At 34.6% G+C, this 23852-nt stretch overlaps 4 protein-coding genes across 6 annotated transcripts; 1 reads left to right on the forward strand and 3 right to left on the reverse strand.

The window, feature by feature from the left end:
- The first annotated feature begins 3568 nt into the window (after positions 1 to 3568).
- LOC120190323 (probable sulfate transporter 3.4) lies at positions 3569 to 7971 on the forward strand. The gene is made up of 13 exons (XM_039193413.1): positions 3569 to 3980; positions 4435 to 4483; positions 4587 to 4794; positions 5069 to 5240; positions 5606 to 5671; positions 5760 to 5873; positions 5961 to 6077; positions 6311 to 6437; positions 6528 to 6814; positions 6938 to 7128; positions 7256 to 7341; positions 7442 to 7518; positions 7598 to 7971. Exons 1-13 carry the CDS (start codon positions 3618 to 3620, stop codon positions 7739 to 7741), a joined length of 2001 nt encoding a protein of 666 aa, XP_039049344.1. The 5' UTR covers positions 3569 to 3617; the 3' UTR covers positions 7742 to 7971.
- Positions 7972 to 8205: 234 nt separating this feature from the next.
- LOC120190322 (protein SYS1 homolog) lies at positions 8206 to 23739 on the reverse strand. Of its 3 annotated transcripts, XM_039193410.1 has the most exons (5): positions 21201 to 21213; positions 13954 to 13963; positions 13053 to 13057; positions 9707 to 9949; positions 8696 to 8999 (listed from the first exon to the last, which is right to left on the reverse strand). In XM_039193410.1, exons 4-5 carry the CDS (start codon positions 9928 to 9930, stop codon positions 8765 to 8767), a joined length of 459 nt encoding a protein of 152 aa, XP_039049341.1. In that variant the 5' UTR covers positions 9931 to 9949; positions 13053 to 13057; positions 13954 to 13963; positions 21201 to 21213; the 3' UTR covers positions 8696 to 8764. The 3 variants fall into 3 exon arrangements, with proteins under 3 accessions (XP_039049343.1, XP_039049341.1, XP_039049342.1); XM_039193411.1 differs by lacking the exons at positions 13954 to 13963; positions 21201 to 21213 and adding an exon at positions 23728 to 23739 and having other exon boundaries at positions 13053 to 13059; XM_039193412.1 differs by lacking the exons at positions 13053 to 13057; positions 13954 to 13963; positions 21201 to 21213 and adding an exon at positions 8206 to 8336 and having other exon boundaries at positions 8776 to 8999; positions 9707 to 10170.
- LOC120190247 (MAR-binding filament-like protein 1-1) lies at positions 12164 to 13311 on the reverse strand. The gene is made up of 2 exons (XM_039193349.1): positions 13303 to 13311; positions 12164 to 13090 (listed from the first exon to the last, which is right to left on the reverse strand). Exons 1-2 carry the CDS (start codon positions 13309 to 13311, stop codon positions 12278 to 12280), a joined length of 822 nt encoding a protein of 273 aa, XP_039049280.1. The 3' UTR covers positions 12164 to 12277.
- LOC120190320 (FCS-Like Zinc finger 8-like) lies at positions 13721 to 16370 on the reverse strand. The gene is made up of 3 exons (XM_039193409.1): positions 16172 to 16370; positions 14051 to 15147; positions 13721 to 13955 (listed from the first exon to the last, which is right to left on the reverse strand). Exons 2-3 carry the CDS (start codon positions 15061 to 15063, stop codon positions 13802 to 13804), a joined length of 1167 nt encoding a protein of 388 aa, XP_039049340.1. The 5' UTR covers positions 15064 to 15147; positions 16172 to 16370; the 3' UTR covers positions 13721 to 13801.
- Positions 23740 to 23852: the final 113 nt, after the last annotated feature.

Raw genomic sequence — 23852 nt, forward strand, 5'->3', positions numbered from 1 at the left:
TGTAAAAGTGGGTTTTGCTAACATGAATGGAACGGAATATACCAAAGAATAAACTCGTCCACTCAAGAACTCCCCCTCACAAGTCCTCTAAGGTCTTCCCATCTTGATCCTGAGAAACGAGACTCGATATTACTCAATGGAACCCTAGTCAACCACTACATTAATGTTAAATGATAGCCCTCAATTAATGCCTCTAACAAAATCCGTAGCCTTATTTGGACTTTACTTTTTTTTTTCTTTGTTTAGACGTTGGAGTGATTGACTTGCAAGGAGTGATATGCCCACAGACTCTTCTATGTCATGTTGTTGATGAAAGTTTACACCGTACTCTGCATGCAACCCCACATATGAAATTTCTGAAATTCCTCAAAAAATGGTCATCGAGCAGGAGCAAGCGTTTGTGTGGCTAGGTTTGGTGTGTACTGACCTGTCGGATTTTTTATTCCTTGCACTTTAGAGATATGTTTATGATTAAAACAAGTAAATTTGAAAACGATTCTCCATTCCCACCAGAGATGCTTGTTTAGCCGCGTATGTTTTCACTTTTCAGCCACCTGTAAAATCAATCGATATATAAGACAATTGGTCGTCGTACAGCATGATGATGCCTGGTTTTCATGCACAGGTGGCCGCTGGGATTGACGGGCTTTGTTTTATTGGAAACAAAGTGCAGATTGCCACTTGGTAAATTCTTAACAAAGTCGACGCCAGTTGTGGATCCCCGTGTGGATAATTTATGTTCAGTCCTTCCAAAGGGTCATGTTCTACGCAAAAGCAAACATACCACGTCAAGTGCTCATCTAAAAGTCCTTAAAATATTTATATAAAAACAAAAATAAAAGAAGAAGGAATTTCTCTGGCGCAGAATTGAATTTGTAGCATTTGAGCCGTTGAAATAATGGCCCTAGAAACTGGCGTTGGTCAAATTGCAATAAAAAATCAGTCAGATATTCCCGGAAATCGGAACCCCATTTCAGCCCTATCAAATCCTGCCAACATTGCCACAGAATATTTCTCGTTGGTGGCTTTTATCTGAAATGATAGAAAGAAAAGAAATGGTGGTGGTGAAAGATATTGTACTTAATTCTGGTTCATCCATGGTGGGAACATATACATTGCTTGACAGAATGCACTGCCTTTCACAATCCAATTATAGGTAGCAACCGAAAGCCTTCTCCTTCTCGCCGCATATAGGTGAAGGTCATCTCTCATTGTCATCTCTACTTTGATTAAGCAGTTAACAAACACACATCATATACTTGCACTGCTCGAATTTAAATATTTGTACTAACACAAAAATATATTCAATTTTATTAAAAAACAATATATTATCTTTGTATTTATATAAAACTATATATTATACGAATGTTGAACATAAAAACTTAAACATAAATAAGATACGGAAATAATAATATACCAGAAAAGAAAAAGCTTTTACCATGAAATACTAGTGGCTCGTGTCAAGACATTTGTATTTTGTAACACTATGTAAAGCATCACGCTTTAACCAAGATCTTTGGTTGAGTTGATGTCACTAATTAATCTAATATAAATCTTTATTTAAAAATCATTTTCTTTTTGCATTTCCATCCATTTCTTTCCATCTTCTTGTTTTTACATCTTACCATTCAATGTCGTTATCCTCCCAAAACTTATTTGCAGAATATCTGTTTCAGGTAACACGACACGTGCAGCTAACCCATAGAATAAGAAACCATTCACGTATTCATATATTAGTAAGTGCTTATAAACCTCAGATTTATTGAATGTTTGTCGTAAAAGCGGTTGTATTAATTAGGTAAATCCATAGTATAAAATAGCGGTTGCGGCTGTCGCGGGCAGTTGCGTTACGTTAATATTGCGTTACAGTGATCTTCAAAACCGTTACGATGCGGCCGTTACACTGCGTTGCGGCTGCAATTTAATAACATGGGTAAATCAAACCCTAATTCAAAGACTATTTTGTATTATATAATCAATATCTTGAACATACCAAATCGGTCTATATGGTTGTCTTGATATGTTTTTCAATTAAGGTCGACCAAAAGGCAAATCCCGACGTCTTCTGTTTTTTTTTTAATGAAACGTGCAGATTGATCTGGTTTCCTATGATGTTTCCTGCAGTGCTCCATTATATATAAGTCAAAAGCATACCGCTGCAAAAAGGTAATTCATTCATCAGGACATATCCAACTAATTGTCAGAGTTTTATTTTAGAGTTTTGAGAGTAACCTAACCTTTGGGAATGAATTAATGTCAAAATTAGTATCAACAGAGAAAGATTTCAAAATATTCCCTTAGGCAAAGGCAGTTCGAGAGCTACACGTCTTTCTTTAAATTACTTTTAGCAAGGCTTTTGAGTTCAAGACACTAGGCTAGACTCCGGGTGTAAACGAGCCGAGTCGAGTTCGAGAATTGCTGAGCTCGACTCGACGTAAAAATTCGCAAGCTCGACTCGAACTCAAAATCCTGAACTGAAGTTCGTGAGCAGTTCGAAAAGGCTCGAAATGAAAAAAAATCTTAAACTTAACTCGATTGAAGCTTCAAACTCAAACTCGAACATGAATCTTAAATATATGAAATCTTATTGTATTTTTTTTAAAATCAATATATAAATATTAATATTATTAATAATTTATTTTTTTAAAAATAAAATCTTAATATATTATATTTTCGAACTGCTCACGAGCTTTTCGAGTCGAATATCGAGTAGCTCGTTTCGGCTCGTTAAGAACTCGAGACGAGTTCATTCGATCCGAGTATTTATCGAGCATTGATCAAGTCGATTTCGAGTAGCTCGCGATCTGTCTCGTCTCATTTACAGCCCTAGGCTAAACTATGTTAATTTAGAACATTTTTTTCGAATGTCGGTTTTTTAAGCCCATTCAACAAAAATAATAATTTTGCAATCAGATACTCCAAAAATATCTTTTATGCTTTCAAAAATTATTATAATAATAATTAATTATATTTTTAATAAAAATATTATTTTGAATTGTTACTTCATTAACCTAGCAAAAAACATGATATATTTTTCTTAAAAAAATGATTACGGACATAATTTGCATTAAACCTATAGATGCTTTCCGTTTCTTACAATATTTTCTCTTATCCAAAAGCCAAATTAAACCCCTAAAATATAGAAATTGCAAGAAAAACTCAATTACCTTCGTTATTTTAATTTTAGTAAAATGCACAAATTCTCAATGCATTCCGTTTCATTTCACTTTGAAGATGACGATGGTAAATAGGAAAAGGACTGGCGGATGCACTAAGTTCCCACACGGTCAAATACATCTCATTATTTTAAAAAAGTTATTAAATTTAGTTTAATGTGTTAAGAAAAAAAATATAAATTTTACATACCCATTATTTTAAAAAAAATTAAACCACTATTCTTAAATTTCTACATCACTAAACTAGCCTAGTCAAGCAAATACCAACAAACTGCACAATAACTACCCTCTGATAGATACCCTTCCAAGTTTCACTTCTCTATAAATTCACAGCCAATGCTCATCCTTCTTCCACCAAAAAAATCATCACCCAAAATATAAGTGGGGAAAAACTCTTTAATCCAAGTTTCAGTTTTTGCTGAAGCAAAAAGGGGAAGGGAAATGGGTTTAAATTCCAACAGGGTTGATGATATCTTTAGCCATACTGGAAATACAACTTTAACACCTGTTAAGGTTTCTACAGAGATACCAATGCCAGTACCAGAGGCTACGACGATGGAGATACACAATGTTTGCATGCCCCCAAAGAAAACCACTTTCCAGAAGCTCAAACACAGGCTTTCGGAGATATTTTCCCCCGATGATCCTCTCTATGGATTCAAAAACCAAACTTGGTGTAAGAAGCTGGTTCTGGGAGTTAAGTCTTTGTTCCCGATATGCCAATGGGGTCTTGAGTACAATCTGGGACTGTTTAGGTCTGATATCATCTCTGGTCTCACCATTGCTAGCCTTGCAATCCCACAGGTAAAACCACCAATCAACACACTAAACAACAAATAGCTTCTATCGATCTTTGTCATGGTTGTTCATGGGTTTGTTCACGGGTTTGTTCACTAATGAATATTAGTGGACTGGACGTGTTTATGAATATATTCCAGTTTTTTTTAGATCATTAGAGTGGTTTTAAAAGAAGAAGAAAAAGAATGTTTTCCACTGAATGTGTGGCTTATGTGAGATTTTTGCTTTTTGTTTATTTTTTTAATGATGAAATAATTGTAGTTTAAATTAAAAAATTATGCTTGATTAGAACTTATCTCAAGATGATCCCCCCTAATTAATCCACTCATGTGAATTTATGGAGATGATCTTTGCATGTCAGATATGACAATTATGTTCGGATCAAATCAAAATTCTTAAACTGAAAAATGAAACTCCTTATTCTTTTTTTGGTAATCTATTTTGTTTTGATGGACTGCAGGGAATCAGCTACGCAAAGCTTGCAAATTTGCCACCTATCGTTGGTTTATGTTAGTATCAGAACCAAAATTACTGTCTCCGAGTTGAATGCAACGATAGATAAATGCAAATTAATAACTCTTAATTGATATGAATTTCTATCAATTCATGCAGATTCAAGCTTCGTTCCCCCTTTGCTTTATTCAGTCCTTGGGAGTTCTAGGCATCTTGCTGTTGGTCCAGTGTCCATTGCTTCCTTAGTGATGGGCACAATGCTCAGTGGAAGTGTCTCCCCCACTAAAGAGCCAATGCTCTACCTTCAATTGGCCTTCACTTCTACCTTCTTTGCTGGTGTATTTCACGCATCTTTGGGTCTCTTAAGGTAAAGTTTGATAGTTAAGAAGAGGTCTTTTTTTCCCCTCTTATTTTCCTAGAGGTTTAGTTGATAATAATAAGTTTAAGATTCCTCCACTGTGGAACAAAGTGTGATATGCACATATTGATTCTGTCTTGGTATCTGTTAAACAAAGGTGTTCCTGAACCTTAATCATCATTTTCAGAAAATCAGAAGATTTCTTGAACATATTGGACTATAGGCACAAAAGCTACTTCTTCTATCTATTAGGATTTTAATTGATTCTGGTTTTGATTTACAGGTTAGGCTTTATTATCGATTTCCTATCGAAGGCAACACTTCTTGGATTCATGGCAGGTGCAGCAGTCATTGTGTCATTACAACAGCTAAAGGGGTTGCTTGGAATAGTTCATTTCACAAACAAGATGCAACTGATACCTGTTTTGACCTCTGTATTTGAGCATAAAAATGAAGTAAGTGGGTTCACCAAGGGAAAGAAATGTAAACTTCCCTTATTCATCTCCACCCCCCCCCCCCCAAAAAAAAAAACTAGGTGTTAGTCACTGTGGAAGAATGTCAGCTAAGATAGTAATTAGCACCATCTTGGAAGGGCTCCTCTTGCTTTTTTGCCAAGAATCCTGTTGATCATTTGTCCAAAAGGGACAGTTTACAAATGCTTGCATATTCATTGCTTGGGATAATTTTGATGAATGAAAATCTACCCCTTTGATTTAATCCAAAAAACTAAACCACTGTAATATTATGCATGGTTTCATGTAGAAAGAGATGTATTTAACAAAACGATGCAATGATAATATTGGTTTAAATTCATATGCAGTGGTCCTGGCAAACTATTGTAATGGGATTTGGCTTCCTGGTCTTTATGTTGACAGCAAGACATGTTGTAAGTATTTCTATTTGACCACCAAAAAGTTTGTCCAGATTCTAGCTTAGTTCTTCATAGAATTTGATGTTTGAAAGTTTCGATACAGAGCATGAGGAAACCGGATCTTTTCTGGGTATCAGCAGCTGCCCCATTAACATCCGTGATTCTCTCAACGACCTTAGTCTTCTGCCTTAAATCAGAAGCTCATGGAATCTCATTTGTAAGAAATGATTCTACTACTCTACTTTTATGTAAAAGATTAAAAGGTTATCCAAATCTAAGTTGCCTTTCTCTTTATATTTCACAGATTGGCCACTTGCAAAAGGGTTTGAATCCACCTTCATTGAACATGCTATACTTCAATGGCCAACATCTGGCTTTGGCTATCAAGACTGGAATTATCACCGGGGTTCTGTCCCTTACTGTAAGCTTGCCCTAACCAGCACTATCATTGATATCTATTTGATTACTAGAACCCTTTTTGTTACTGAACGTTATTGGACAACATAAACATTCTATTCCAAACCATTTTATGGATGGCCTACCTTACCTATAAATGATTGTGTGGATTTGCATGGAACTGCCATCATGTTCTTGATATCTATTTTCTATATGATTTTTTTCTCTAATATCCAGATGATTTATAATATTTTGCAGGAAGGGGTTGCAGTAGGAAGGACATTTGCTTCTCTAAAGAACTACCAAGTTGATGGAAACAAAGAAATGATGGCCCTAGGTCTCATGAACATGGCTGGTTCTTGCACTTCATGTTATGTCACAACAGGTGTTGGCTCTTTCACATAGTACTCCCAATACAAAAACATATTCTTTATATAGCATCTAACACTATTCTCTTTGACATGTCTTTTTTCAGGATCATTTTCTCGATCTGCGGTAAATTACAATGCTGGAGCTCAAACAGCAGTCTCTAACATCGTATTAGCTGCAGCTGTGCTTGTGACTCTGCTGTTCCTGATGCCACTATTTTACTACACCCCTAATGTCATCTTAGCAGCCATCATCATAACAGCAGTGATAGGGCTTATTGATTACCAGGGGGCATACAAGTTGTGGAAAGTAGATAAACTCGATTTCTTGGCTTGTATGTCTTCTTTCTTTGGGGTTCTTTTCATCTCTGTTCCTCTGGGACTTGCCATTGCAGTAAGCATTTTAAACTTTTCCTAGTGGTTCTGCTTTTTTCTCATCTTCTCCTAGTATTTGTTAAAAGCATCGACAGAGAATATCAAGTAACAAAAAATTTCCGATTGGTGCCCGTAATTGCAGGTTGGAGTTTCTGTATTCAAGATTCTCTTGCATGTCACCAGGCCAAACACTATGGTATTGGGGAATATTCCAAGAACACAGATATACCAAAACCTCTATAGATACAAAGAAGCTTCAAGGGTCCCTTCCTTTCTCATACTGGCCATCGAATCTCCAATCTACTTTGCAAATTCAACTTATCTACAAGAAAGGTAACCCCATAAATGCCTCCTTTGAATCTTACAATTGATTGACCAATAAACCATACAATACAACATCAGGCAGAAATGTTCTATCAGTAGCAATTGGTTGCTGACTGAAGGAATTTCTTTGTTATAGGATGTTAAGATGGATCCGAGAGGAGGAAGAATGGATTAACCAAAACAATGAAAGCGCTTTGAAATGTGTAATTATTGACATGACTGGTAAGTAATATATTTTTCCTTTAAGCCCAAGCTTCTATCTTTTTCTACCGAAAAGATATCTCGACTGTATTTGGCTAACAGTGATGCAAATTTATTATAGCTGTCACATCAATAGATACAAGCGGCATCGACCTGGTATGTGAACTAAGAAAGTTGCTGGAGAAAAGATCACTTCAGGTAAACGACTGTCGATTTTCATCAAATGAAATTTCAGTGCGTACTTAAGGTTTTGACACAGCTTTTTGGTCATTTTCAGCTGGTGCTGGTAAATCCAGTGGGAAGTGTGATGGAGAAATTGCATCAGTCGAAAGCTTTAGAGTCCTTTGGAACAAGTTCAGTCTATCTCACAGTAGGGGAAGCAGTGGGAGACATCTCAGCTTCATGGAATCCTCAACCATGATGAGATTGTAGACAAGAAGCAAACGCTTGACTAACCCTTTTAGACCCTTTAGCAGTCTTGAAAGAGGTTCAGCGTAGAGAAGACCTTTTTTTTCATTTTGTGAGAAAACCCTACATGAATTAAACATTATGCGTTGGTTTAATAGAGAAATGAAAGTTAAACCTTGCTGTATTCCATAAAACCAAACAAGTTGATGCCTCGTGGTTTCCCAAAGTTATATCTTCTGAATTTCACTTTGGAAGGTGATAAATTAAAGCAAATTTCATGTTACCAGATCAAAGGATGATAAGCTACTCAATTATTTAAAAAGATAAAATCAAAAAACAGTATCAGCTGCAGTGAATCATTGTAAACTAAGATCTCCCTCAAATGAATGCATACTTATGTGCTCCAGCTTCATATCACTTAAGCACCACTAATCCCAGCTCTCGGCCATCTTTAGATAATTTAACTTAAGCTAGATATTTCTCATTGCAGATTAGATTTCATATCAAGAGAACTATATCCTTCAGCTCTTCCAAAGAAGTGAAGAAATACCATGAATTTTAATGCTGCGAGGAATTTCTTCACATGTGATTCTTCGTCAGTCAAATATCTGCATGGATTAGTTTCAAATTCAGTCCATAGTATGACATTAAGTGAAACTAAAAAGAATTATAAACTGAAAAGGAACAAAGACCATAAATAATGTGGCATGTTAAACTCCAACTCAAAAAACTAGCAATGTCCTAGGTCAATGGCTGAACAAGTATTTGAACCATTTCCGTTTTATGTTTTAGCTTTAGCTAAAGAACTGGATTTTTTTTATTTCTATATTTTCTTAGATCAGATAACTAGCATGAGAATGGATCTTCTTCTTCATTTTTTCCAACAGTTTGGGATTAAGAAACAAAAGGAAAAAAGTTAAAAAAAAAAAACTCTTTTTCCTGGAAATGCCTCCAAGAACATCACTGCTATAAACCAATAAAGGAAAAAAAATATTTCATATTATAATTAATAAGTCACTCTTAGCATATATACGAATTATCTCTTACTTGATCTGTATCGAGTGGGAATCTCTCTCAGTTCCCATTTAATGCATAAATATTCACCTAACAAAGCCATCACTGCAACTCCAGTACCATTTACAACCCACCAGGTAACAGAGGAAGGCCAACCTCCATATACAAGGCATATAAAAAGATGGATAATATAGAGGGTGGCCGAAAAATCTAAGCACTTCTTTGCCCTTTCAATCAAATAAATCATGTAGCCGGCTCTGGTAAGACCAAATAAAACAAAAATGCAAGTTAAAATGAGCTAAGCTTAAAAAATGCCTAGATTATCAGTACAGTATACTTCCAAGACTTAATGGAGATAATATCTTTATAGAACTAACATTTAGCTCTGGCCATTAATTCACAACTAAATAACCCTCATAACGAAAAACTGAATCAGCAAAATTTACAGATCCAATGACTTGGGCAGGGAGGTAAATTACTTCCAAGCTTAACTACAGTATCCTAAAAAAGAGTTCAAGGCTCAATCAACTTTACATTTCGACTTCAAAAGGCATGTGCAGAGATTTCTAAACCCTAGTGTTTAGTATCAGAAAAAGTAGACATATTATAACACTAATGTCACAGACCATTATTAAACATCACAAGTGTAGGACATAGCCTGTATAATGATCAAAGCCAGTTCTACAACTTATAACCATGGATAAAACAAAAGCAATGGGGATTATTTAGTTCAATCACAAGCAACCATTAGTTGTTATGAGGTACACAGAAAAGGTTAGGCCATGGGTGAGCAAAACATTCATTTATGAAAATAATAATTTATATTAAAGCAAATCTAATAGTTAGTATATCCATATAGTAACCGATCATTTCTTCTATAAAGGCAATCAAAAGTTAGGCAGATAATTATACAAATGAAGCAAATCTAAAATTTATGGAGGGAATTATATTCTCAGTTTCTCACCCTGCAACAGCGCTGAACAGAAACGAAACAATGACACACCAGCCGACAAGGGTTGAGGATGTAAGAGTAGCAAAGTCAAAGAAATAGACCAAGCTCATACGAGAAACATGAGTACCAACAAGAAAGGACAAGAAGACTCCAAGCGTCAGGTAGTATAAGCATTGAAGGCAAACAATTTGGGCTACAATAAGCCAAGGATCCCATACCATCGCCCCATAGAACATGACTGCAATTCAAATAACCCTTTCAATTTCTCAATATCTAAATTTTCCTTATATCCAAGTGTCAGATCTTAAATAAATAACTGGTTCCTTTGAATAATTTTCTTGGAACCCCAATTCTTTAAAAAAAAGAAAAAGAGAGGGACTAATGCAAAACCATTGGCTGCCAAGCTGAAACTTTTGAAAGCTAAAGAAAAACCCAGTTCGTAAACAATGAAAATCCAATGTTAAACTGAGTTTGGTGTTCAAAATTTTTCACTTTTTAGTGTACCCAAGAACGAGACTTGGTGAACTCGGATCTGGTAAATCAGCGAGCCCGGAGAGGAACAAACCCGAATCTGATAAGAAAAATCAACAGTTATTTCTCAGATAAATTAAATACAAATATATATTTCCCAATGCCAGGTAACTTAAATAAAATTGAGATTTTGGTTCAAAATAATTGAAGGAAGAAAGTGAAGATTAAATATTGAATATGGAGATCGATACAAGAGATAGACGAGGAACCGTATAGTTGAATGAATTCTGCAAATTTTGTTTTCCCAAAACCTCCTTCTTTTTTTCAATTTAAACAACAACAAAACCCAATTCCCATATGTATGGGGTAAGGGGAGGTAGGGTAGTAGGCTACCCCTAACGCCAGGTTGAGAGTAGCTTCCGTGGAAGACCTCCGGCATTCAGAAAATTAAAAATTTAGATAAAATGCAATGCATGTATAAATAAATACATAAATACATAGCTAATCAGTATTCATATGCAGTCAATTTAAAGAAGAGTTAAATACACCACAAGACTCCAAATTATGACTATCATTTTAAATTCGTCCCTAAACTTTTGATCATTCTAATTTTATCTCCAACCTATGACTATCATTCTTACTTAGTCCCCAAACTTTTGATCATACTAATTTCATTTTCAAATATTTTCATTCTAACTTGATCCTTCAACTTTAAAATATTCTAATTCCATCTCAAAACTAAGATTCTAATCCTAAATTAATCCACAAACTTTTGATCATTCTAATTTCATCCATAAATTATCGATATATGTTAATTACGTCCCTAGTTAATAAAATTATTAACTATCATTTGAATATTGATGTGATATAAACAAAAATTAGAAAATAGAATGATCAAAACTTTGTGGATTAACTTAAAATTGACATATATTGATAGTTTGTAGATGAAATTAGAATGATAAAAAATTTGAGGATTAATTTAAAACTAGGCTCATAGTTTTAATATAGAATTAAAATATTTAAAAGTTTAAGGATCAAGTTAGAATAAAAACCACAGTCTTAAGATAAATTTAGAATAACAAAAATTTTAAAGATTAATTTACAATAAAAAAACAACATACGATATACAATTAACTCTTTAAAAAATTATAATTTGTTGTGCCCCTACATAAGAAAAATTCTCTATGAAGATGAATTATTTTTTACTCGAACATAAGTTCAAATAATTATATTTGTAAAATGTTTTCGAATCATCAATGATTGGATAAAATTCTGAACATACAATATCTTGTAATCATTCGAGACTTTGAATATGAATATTTTTTGAATTCTTGAATATGAATTAAAATGTAAAGAAATAATGAATTAAGGATTTAAAGAACATATTTCCTCTGTGAAATGACCATCCAGCTCAGTTGGTAAAGCATAAGGTTTTTAATCTTGAAGTCGGCATTTCATAATTTGGAAGTCTCCCACGGAAACTACTCTCAACCTAGCGTTGGGGACAGTCTATTATCTTATCTCCCCTTACCCTATTACAAATGGGAATAAGGGTAGGCTAATTTATTTCCTCTGCCTCAGGTTCAATTTTATCAACAATTTCATTAGATTTGTCGTGGGTTCGATTATTACTATGGTCGAGACTCTAGAGAGTTATTCATTTTTAATATTTTCCTTTTCCAGTAATTATGTTGAACAATGTAGGGTAAACTATTATTCTTCCCTCAATTTTGTTTAGGTTTCTATTTTGGTTACTCAACTTTATAATTTTTCAAATTTGTCATTCAATTTTTAAATTTCACTTATTTTAATCACTATGTTATTAATTGATAACTTGTGTTAGCATTCCATCAGTTCGAAATAAACAATGGAGCTTTACATGCAAAAGTAAATTCCTTAATTTGACAGACTGGGTGTCAGATTTATATAACAACAATACTGTGGTATCATACAATGGAATTTTACATGCTTAAGTAAATTCCTTACTCAGCATGCTCGCCGTCAGCTTTAGATTTATATCACAACAATACAAAGATATTGCGAAAAATTAATACGCAACAATCAAATCCATGATAAGAGTATATTATAGCTCAGGATGGTTAATCGTCTACCTCATTTTGAGCTACTTTTTCTCCTCCTGGTAGTAGTTTTCCTTGCACTGGCCGTCACCATTGCTTCAGCTTCACTTTCATCTCTCTGCCTAGGCTTATCGTTTACTAGAACTTCGGATGAACTTATTTGACTCCTCAACCGTAGTATTTCTCCCTTAGCGGATGCCAGTTCGTCCTCGAGTTTCTTCACTTGCTTTTCCAAACTATCCCTTTCCTTGCCAAGTGACATCACAAGCTTATGAGCATCTTCCATGTTTTCTTGGGCTTCTTTGGACGCATGCTTCTGCTGTGTAAGTGTTCTATAGAGAACCATTTTCTCATCCTCGAGACCAGATATTTTAGCATTAGCACTTTCGAGATCCATAGAAAGTTTCAATATATTTTGGTTCACCTCATCAAGTGACTTGATAGCCTCTTCCAGGTCTGTTTCAAGTGATTTTCTTGCTTCTTTATCCTTCAAGATATGCTTCTCCAGAGCCTGCAGTTCTTTCTTTAAATAAGAAACAATAACTTTCTCTTCTTTCAAATCGTTGGCCGTGGTTTCTGCTTTTTTATAAACATCTACCAATTCCCTTTGAAGGCTATCACGGTTTTCTATCATAGATGTCAGCTCATGAGAAAAAGTCTGCAGCTCCTCCCTAGTTTTCTTCAGCAGCTCTTTTGAAGCTGAGAGCTCACTGGCAAGAACTTTGCCACTTTGTTTGGCCTCATCAAGGCTACCCAGCAGTCTTAGTTTAGCTTCATCAAACTCGAACCTGACACTTGAAATCTTAGACTCGAGCTCTTTACATTCCGTTCTTGAGTTCTTCAGTTGCTCAAACAGATCCGAAGCACAAACTTAGTCATTTCAAAACTGATAAATTCAATCGAATAAAACCTATTTATTTATTAATTAGTCATTTCAAACTCTACTAATTGCACAAACTTTCTTCGTCTCACATTTTGGGTCTTAATTTATTCCGTTAATGCTACTAAAGATGGGTGCATTGGATTTCCTCGTGATCTTTTTTTTTTCTTTTTTGAAACGTTCCTCATTATCTTCCAATATATTTAGAAAGGATGGGTTGACTATCAAGCGGGTGCCTCCTACACAGTGATTATATATAATAGAATGAACGAATAGCATAGACGGTTCTGAGATTGGGATATAAATTCATAATTGAGCTATTAAATTACTACAGACAAGTAATATTAACGGACATGCATTCAGAATTCAACATTGAGTTCTTCAAGTTCAAGAGATTTATACAGCAGCTCACAGAGGAGCAAAAGATATAGAAAGCAGAAGAAAACCGATGAGATGGGTCTCGTCTAATCAAAATTATAATGCAACAGCCGTCTATTAGTATTATATCTCCGAACTATAAATTAAACTCAATGCTGATTAGTGATTTATGCTTTGATCATCCATGGCTGCAAGTAAATTCACATAAACAGCTCTTTCTTTATGAACAGATGATCATCCAGGTTAAAGTCATCACTCTTGGCATCGATGCCTACAAAAAGCAATCATAATAATAGTCCATTACATGTTAATGGACATACCCATTGGGAAGAGGTCTTCCTCGTTGCCCTGCTCCGGAGAACCGTTGGAGGAATTATTACAAGTTTTCTCCATTTCCTCCTCCGCAAAAATCTCCTCAGAGCGGCAATCAAGGCTGCAAAATGCCTTTTCACCTCTGCAAGACTCAGGAGATCAAACACTCGGCCATTACAATTTACAACAAGATGCAACCTTAAGTAAGAGTTGTGTGGGGACGTAAAGAGTACAAACCTGTACATGTAAATGTCTTCGTCTTTCTCTAGTTTTTTCTTGCAAGTGTAACAGAAGCTCAAATACTCATCGAAGGGGTAAAGTGCTGAAGTCTTTTCGCCGTTACCTGGTGGAGGCACTTCGGCACAGGGTTCAGGTTTTTGGTCAAAAATTGTTAACTCGTTGTTGTGACATTCCAAAATACAGTCACCAAAAACATGAGTCGTTTTAGGGTTCGGACCATGAGAAATTATACAAGTATAATCCTCCGAAAGCTCTATCTCATTTGCAGGAAGAGATACCAGGCTATGGCTCAAGAGTATAGGAAGAGAACTTGGTTTACTTACCAAAGAATTATCTACTTGCAAAGATTTGCCAATTGGCAAAGGTGAACTATTAGTGCTGATGGTTCCATTCTCTGAACAAAAACTTCTGGAACTCAACTTCGGGTTTTCCGTTGAGGAAATAAAAAAGGGGGAAAGCCCAGGATCTGGTTTGGGCTCTACCTGTACCTCCTCATTTCCAAAGCCACGACTAGAAATTGTTGACTTGGCATTGGATTTTCCAGCTTGGAAAAGCTGGGAGATTATGTAATTCCTAGGCAAAGAATTGGCTTTCATTGAATTACCGAGGAATTCATGGGAATAGCTCGAGGAGCAAGGAAATTTAGCCTTCACCTGTGGTCCAAATATTATGTTCTTTCTCTTCGAAGAATCAAGGTCTCCACCATCCGGTTTAATGTCATCAGCAAGCAAATTCACAATGCCCAAACCTATATTATTGCAATCCCACTTCTTTTGACAACCACTTTGAGATGGAGATCTAGGAGACCTAACCCCAAAAGGGTTGCTAAAATTTGCAAAAACTCTAAAATCGAGAGGTGATGTAGGGCTTCGCACTGAATCATAATCCGAAGGACCCTTAGAGCTAAATCCAACAAGGAAACCAGGAATATTGAAAAGTGAGCTGCTTATGTGCCTTAAACCCAATGTAGAGGACTCTGAATCAGGATCAGCCATCAGATTACCATCCATTGAACTTGCTTATAAAGTATGTTTTCTTACACTGCATTATCTATAAAACCTCAACCATTTAGCAAGAAAACCAGCAACTCCTTACTGCATCAGAATTAAGAATCCATCAATATAAAACACATGCTAGTGATAAAAATAACAAAACAAGTACCATGTATAGCAATACCTTTTATATATATATATATATATATATATATATATATATATTTATAAAGGGAAAAGTATCTGACACACAGGATGTATAAACTTTCGGACGATACATGGCAAATAAGCAGAACAAAATCATAGTAATTTAACTTCAAAAACAGAAGTTTAGTCGTGTCCTCTAGCAAACCAAATAAAAATAAATAAAAACAGCACAAGATTCTTGAATCACATCAACAATGTAAGATGGGGATAGGAAAAAAAACTTTAAAACGTTAACAAAGCTCTAATATCTCTTCATCTAAAGACGTTTTCGAGATCCCATGAAGAATCTAATGAAGGAAACGAGTCCTGCCAGACTTTTGTTTAATATGATAAGGTAAATCAAAATCAACAAGCGGACGATCCATCTATAGTTGATATGCAACAATGAACTATATAAATATACAAAGCAAAGAAACAACAAAGCCGATCGTTAATTTACATTCAACTCTATAAAGATGCAGCTAGAAATGAGGCTAGCGTAGATTTTGTTGATCGACATTAACCAAATCCCAGATTATCATTAACAAAAAATCTACAAGATTCCTAAAAATCAGACAGATTTGAGGAACTTTCAAGATAGATGACAGAGAACAAGGGGGGAGGGATGAAGAAGAAACTCAAACAAAAAAGTTAGATCAAATCAAGATACAAATTTCCGCAAAAAAAAGCATCAAATGAGTACTCAAAGAATGGATAAAGCAATAACATTTAGCCCCAAAAAAGGACCTTGCATGCATCAAAATCAGCATAAGCTTCATCAAAGTCAGAGTTAAAACACGAAGGGAAAAGGGGGAAACCTTGAAAATCAAACTGGTTTCGAATAAAGATCCAACCTTTTAAATCCCAGATGCTAACAAATGCATATTGATAAAAAATTTCTAAAAAATAATAAATGGAAAAGAAGAAAAAAACAACCCACCTGGTTTTCTTCTATTGATACCTGAAAGGAGAAAGAAAATAAAATAGAAAACCCGAAATGCAGAAATAGATGTTACTTTGGCTTAGAAAAAACATAAACTCTCTCTATATAATTATTTTCTTCCATTTTGGGTTTTTTTTATTGAAGATTTTTAGTTTATTTCTTTTTGCTTCATCTGCAATGCATCAAAATCAGAGAAACAGGGAACCGCTGAGGCTTCTGTTATACTCTTCTCTCCTCTTTAATCATTAAAGAAAGAAATGGGGGTATTTGTATACGGTGTTTGTAGTTTGTATATAACAGTATCTACTGAATGCTTTCTTTGTGAGCGTGACTGTTCTTGATAGCCAGGTAATCTTTTGCATGGTAAATTTTATCTATGTGCAGTAATTAAAAGTTCTATTATTAATTTTTTTCTAAAAAAAAATTATTATTAAATTAATTTATTTTATTTTTTAAAAAAAATAGCATTTATAAAAAAAATCAAATGAAGAGGAAGCAAGAGCCTAAGCAATTACATTATGTTTATCAAATATTTTAAGGAGAGATAAACATTTATTTTGAAATTAAAAATTTTAAAATATATAATTATCTATTATAAATATCATAATTTCAACTTTTGATATTACTTAAATGATCTAATGTCTCATCTATTTAAACCAACTAATTATTGATTAAATATGTTTTTTAATTAAAAAGAATATATGCATTAGTATATAATGAATAAACATGTATAAATGCATTTATTTTTTATTATGAGTTTGTTTATAACCATAAATTGAAATATACTTTTTTAAAATTTAACATGAGAATAAAATATAAACAAATTTTAATATTAATAATTGATTGAATTAATAATCGATCGTAATTGATTAGAATTAATATTTCATTTTTAGAATTACGTAAAACTCACTTAAAAATATATTAATTCAATAAAAGTTTTTTGCCGCGTTTACACAACAAAAAATGGTAATGGTAAATAATTTAGGATAAACTATATATTTGGCAATTTATTTATTATTGTATATATTTTTTTTTGCAAAATTATATATGTTACATTTTGTTTTTATTTTAATCATTCATTGTCAATTTTTACTGTTGATTTAACTAAAACAATGATGTTATTTAATATAAAAATAATTTTAATCTTAAAATATATATTTTTATTAATCTAAACTATGTAGTGTTGACTTAGTTTAGGTTTTAACCCATTTGACTTTACTCATTCTCGTAGCTTGCTATCGTTGATTTTTGTGTATCCTTCTAACGTTTTCTGTCTATAAGCAGAGATTTTTATGCAGAGATTTATTTGCAGGGATTACTTCTCATTACAGACGTGCATATGAAGACTGCGTATGAAGATTGTTCAACTATATATTTTATTGATTTATTTATATATGCATTGTGTTTTATCTTTATTTTTATTTTCTCACTGCCAGAGGTCTTCCATGAAAGCTACTCTCAACCTGACGTTGGGGCAGCCTATTACTCTATCTCCCCTTACCCACTGCATATGGGAATATGGTTTTGTTGTTGTTGTTATAATCCATGTAAGTACCGAATAAAATCAATTAAGATATAGAGATTTCCTTTTTTTTTAGGTTTTTGTTTTTTAGGTTGAAAATCTCACATTTGTGTTGGTTTTTAAGCATCAAAATACTTTTTTTTCTTCAAGTTCATGGGGAATAAGATGAAAATAAGGATAAATGATAAAAGAAGAGGAAAATTAAAAACGGATAAATTGATAGGATTTTTAAATATTAAGGATTAAATTAAATTTAATATTTTAAATTAGGATTAATTTGATAGAATATATGAATTTGAAGGATAAAATTGTAATTTATATTATATATTATCATTATTTTTATTAAATTAATCGTTAAAACTAAAAAAATGATTAAAATATAATATTAAATACACTTTTATTATAAATAATTAAATAATAAATAATATGATAATAAATAATACATCAAATATATGGTTTTACCAAATAATTTATTACAGTGTACGAAGTTTGATCATTTTTGGTTTGCCACATCATTTGCGGTGGACCCAAACAATAGATTAAACGGCGTCAAATAAGGCCGTCAAAACTCTATGATTTAGTGGGTCCAAAAGGAGTGGACCCCACTATGAAAGACCTCGCTCCTCGTAATGATTCCTCACGGTCACAGAGCTCTTTATTTTGCAGTTGCGTTTTGTCGTTTAATTAGTAAACAGTCTAATATGGTTTATTTAATATTAAATTGGAAGTTTTGTATAAGAAAACCTTGAAGAATCAGAAGTACACCAAAAAGAACTCTTATCTTTTATCAAACATAATTCTCATTATTTCTATATTTTAGTTTTTTAATTAACGACAATTACTTAAAATATGAGATTAGGTGGGAAAATTAAGATGATCCGACGGATAAAAAATGACATAATTAACTGCTTCCCCTAGGTCAGGCCCATCATACGTGTCATGCAGTGTACTTAAGTGCCTGCAATTCTTTTGTTTGTTTGTGGCACAGGTGATCGTAACCGCATTGGGATGCCTCATGCCTTGAGTGGCTAAATTACATGACATCGTTTTTTTTTATTTTCTCTTTCTGACACCGTTTGACCAATATTTTCATAAGTAGCACCCTTTCTCCTAAGTTGGCAAAGGTGCGTCTCCGGGGACGCGCTTTACCCGAGTTTTCGTTGAGTTGGATGCCACGTATGGAAGGCGCATCCCCGGGGACGCGCCTTTGCCATATCAGCAGACACATGTGGAAAGCGCATCCCCGGGGACGCGCCTTCCATTAAATGTCATAAATGCCCCCATCCGTTTTTCCTAACTACCCCTCCTCCTCCCCTATATAAACCCCCTCAACCCTCCCTCATTCTTCACACCAAAATCATATTCTCCTCTCTTATATAAGTCAAATTCTCCAACTATTTGAGTTTTAAATTTGTTATTAGTGGTAAGAAATTTATTTTTATGTTAATATTTTTTTAAATAGTTATTATTTTTTATATTAATATATTTATGTAAATATTATTTTTTCATTAAAATAATATTTATATAATTATTATTTATTTAGAATTATTAATTTTTTTTGCTAATTATATTGTTTTGTCTACAGTTATAATGGAAAACGAAATGCTGTTACGATTGGATATTGATCATATCTCCAGACATTTTAGCGATATGGTAATATTTTTTATAATTAATGTTAATATTTAAATTTATTTTTATTTTAAAGTTATTATGAATTTATATTAATTTTTATTTTTTATAATGTATATTATTTAGGATACTGATCGTATTTTAGAGACTTTTATTAAAAATCCATGTATACCGACACTGGAACGTATTTTGCCATATTTGGCTTCTGCCGGGTTCGGGTATATTGCAACAATTATAGGCGGTTGCAAACTCGAACCTGTCCTAATTTCTGCACTGATTGAGAGGTGGAGGCCCGAGACACACACTTTTCACCTTCCATGTGGAGAGGCGACAATTACATTGGAGGATGTCTCTATGCATCTGGGGCTTCCCGTCGACGGAAATATGATGTGTGGTATGGAGGATGGTGATTGGCAATCAATGTGCATTGATTATCTTGGAGCTGCTCCGCCAGAGTTTAATGGAGGTAGAATAGCTTTATCTTGGTTGAAAGTTAATTTTGAGGTTTTAAATGAAAATGCTTCAGAGGATCAAGCAAATGCATGTGCTCGGGCATATATTCTACGAATAATTGGAGGAATATTGATGCCCGACAAATCTCGCAACCAGGTGCATTGTATGTGGTTGCGGCATCTGATCGATTTTGATGAAGCTGAAAGATATAGTTGGGGTGCTGCAGTTTTGGCATTTCTCTTTAGAGAAATGTGTCGGGCGACGAATTATAAGAAAACTGCTATCGGTGGATGTCTTCTGCTTCTACAATCATGGGCGTGGTTCCGTATGCCTTTCTTATGCCCGATCGTGAATGAACCATACGTATTCCCCTTATTGTTGAGGTAATTTTCGAACTAAATTTTGATTTTAATATTTTCAATTAAATAGGGTGATATTTAGTTTATATTATATTTCATAGGTGGTCGATGAAAAGAAAGGACCATAAAAGTATACCTAATGGGTTAGAGGAAATTCGTTTACTTATTGATACGAAAGCTGGGTCTGAGGTATGTTTTTAAATTTGTTTAATTATTAATATTTTAATTTAAAATGTTAGATATAATTAGAATATTTTATTTATTTGAATTGTATATTTATATTTCAGTTTCAGTGGATACCTTATGCGAGCGATGAAGTGAAAGCTTGCATCCCACCCCACCTTAGTGGGTCATTAGAGGTATGGATATCAGTTATACCTCTTATATGTTATGCTATTATTGAGTGGCATCCAGTTGATCGTGTGCTCCGTCAGTATGGTTGTACGCAATATATTCCTGGAGCTCCTAGGAATTTAGACGACGTGCATAACATAGATAGACGAGGAAAGAAAGATATTAACTGGGTGGTGAGACACAGATATTGGATTGCGCTTTGGGAGAACCGATATACACTGGTGGCCCCTCGACAATATTATGCTGAAACTGGTCATATGGTTACGGATAACTATATGGACTGGTTTAATGAAAATGGGAAGCCGTTTCTACTTTCGGCGGAAGCACGAGGGGTTAACATTCCTAGGCGCCGAGAAAGACGTCAACCGTCTCAATATCATCGTCCCCCGACGCGTGGACGGAGAGAAGGCGCTACCGGTTATGCATCAGTCCCACCACAACATCCTTATTCGTCGATGCCGCAGGGGTACATGCCCAGCCCTCCACTTCATATGCCAAACCCACCAGTTTATATGCCATCTCCGCAGGGTTACATTCCGAGCCCGCAGGGTTACATTCCGAGCCCGCAGGGTTACATTCCTAGCCCGCCAGGTTACATGCCTAGCCCGCAGGGTTTTATACCATATGGAGGTGCATATACGACTATGTTTAATGATCCAGCATATGGTTCATATGCATCTTATTTGGCTGGTGGTGCTTCTCCGCAGACACCTCAATCTCCATCTGGATCACAGACATCGATGCCAATGTTTCCACAGTTTTCACAGTTCCCGGGGAGCGGTGGGATTGTTACTAGCACTCCTCCAGGGTCGTTATTTTATACAGGCCCTTCAGCCCCTTCAGCGTCATCTACACCAAATGAAGAAAATGTTGCTAATGATGATAGTGAAGATGAGGAGACTGAAGAATAAGTTCCACGAAGAAATCCTCCACGAAATAGACAACCACCGCCATGTGGAACTCATTCGAGAAGACGACATCGGTGATCCAGTTATATTTAATATTATTTAAATAATTATATTTCAGAATTTTATGTAATTTGGTTATGTTATTTAAATGTTTCATGGTTGTTACATACATATTTTTTAATGTTATTTTTTATTCACATTTAACATTAAATGTTTGATAAATGTTTTTAAAATACAAATTATATTATTCGAAATTTAAAATAAAAATAAAAATAATATTATTCAAATTTAAATTTAAAATATAAATTATAGTATTCGAAATTTAACATTAAATTTCAACTTAATATTCCAATTGTATTCGAAATTAAAAGTTATATTCCAATTATAGTTCACAATACTTAAATTGAAATTAAATTTATCCATACATATGATTTTATCATTAACATATATATTAAAACGTATACATTAAAATCAACTTATGTTGAGTTCATCGATCGACGGAATCAACCAAGAGGGGGTGAATTGGCAATTTATTCAATGTTACATTTCAATGCTCATTCCATACAATTTCAATGTCACAATCAACTTATCACTTCACATTTATTCAATTTATCCATAACATTTTATCTAATTTATTCAAACTTCACATAACGTTTTAATTTAAGCTATTCTTAACTTGTTGAACTTTCAAAAGAAGTTAAATTTTGGTTATAATTTACCTGATTTACTGATATATCTAGTGTCCCCGAGGGACATGAGTGAAATAATAGGGCAATGATAACATATTCTCTGATGAAATAATGGAAGGCGCGCCCCCGGGAACGCGCCTTCATGTGAATAGTGAAGTAATAGGTACTGATATATCTAGTGTCCCCGAGGGACATGAATGACATAATAGGGCAATGATAACATATTATCTGATGAAATAATGGAAGGCGCGTCCCCGGGAACGCGCCTTCATGTGAATAGTGAAATAATAGGTACTGATATATCTAGTGTCCCCGAGGGACATGAGTGACATAATAGGGCAATGATAACATATTCTCTGATGAAATAATGGAAGGCGCGCCCCCGGGAACGCGCCTTCATGTGAATAGTGAAATAATAGGTACTGATATATCTAGTGTCCCCGAGGGACATGAGTGACATAATAGGGCAATGATAACATATTCTCTGACGAAATAATGGAAGGCGCGCCCCCGGGAACGCGCCTTCATGTCCCCTGAGAAATAATAGGTACTGATATATCTAGTGTCCCCGAGGGACATGAGTGACATAATAGGGCAATGATAACATATTCTCTGACGAAATAATGGAAGGCGCGCCCCCGGGAATGCGCCTTCATGTGAATAGTGAAATAATAGGTACTGATATATCTAGTGTCCCCGAGGGACATGAGTGACATAATAGGGCAATGATAACATATTCTCTGACGAAATAATGGAAGGCGCGTCCCCGGAAACGCGCCTTCATGTGAATAGTACTCCGATTATAGACACTATTATATGCAACATATTATAAACTTTCAAAACAAACTTCAGTTCACAATCTTTCAAATTCTCAAATTCCCAAACTCTAAATTCTCAAATTCTCTGAAAATGAGTCGTCTTTCTGCTGTTGTTTTGTATGATGGAGAAATTAAGGAAGCTGAAGAGGGGGTTGTTTTTGAGTCAGATCATTATATCCCCTTAACCTTGAAGAGAAACATCACAATTGTGGAGTTAATCACAAAAATTTCGTTAAAGATTCGTGTAGTAGGCCAGAGAAGACTATCTTCACTTCAGTACAGATTTCCTACTGAACTTTTTCCGCTCACGTATACATCATTTCAGCTTTCAAACGATGATGATGTTTCTATGATGGTTGATGCTCATATGGGGAGTTCACAATCTCTTATTGAAATGTATGCCACTTTTATTGAGGTTCGTGCAACTCGTGGTCTCTCATATTCCTCTCACTTTGGCATTGCATATCAAACTGATCAAGTTGATAGCCCGACACAACTGATCTGTAATGATTTCACATCATTAATGGCGGATCCAACGCCATATACCATGCCATCAAGTTCAATAGGAAGGCATTCATCTGCAACTGCTTATGATCTCAACCCACGTGGCTTCACCAATAATCCATATGGCAACATCTCTTCTACTTCAAGGGGCAGACATTCATCTGCCAATGTTTTCGACTTACATATGGAAATGCCAACGAGACGACAGTCTATTCACATCCCACATGATACAATGGCCTCAAGTTCAAGGGGAGGACACGCAAGCGGGAACTTATTTGACCTCAACATTGGATTATCGGAGGAACCCTCATCTCCACCAGAAGAACCTCTTCGGGAGCCAGGTGCAGATGGTGCTGAAACGGGATTATTCGTTGAACCTGACTCACCACAGTTTAACGTACATTCTGATGATGATGAGGATGACGTTCCGATAAATACAACA

Source organism: Hibiscus syriacus, unplaced genomic scaffold (genome assembly GCF_006381635.1).
Source record: "Hibiscus syriacus cultivar Baekdansim isolate YM2019G1 unplaced genomic scaffold, ASM638163v2 tig00116962_pilon, whole genome shotgun sequence".
Classification (NCBI taxonomy): domain Eukaryota; kingdom Viridiplantae; phylum Streptophyta; class Magnoliopsida; order Malvales; family Malvaceae; genus Hibiscus; species Hibiscus syriacus.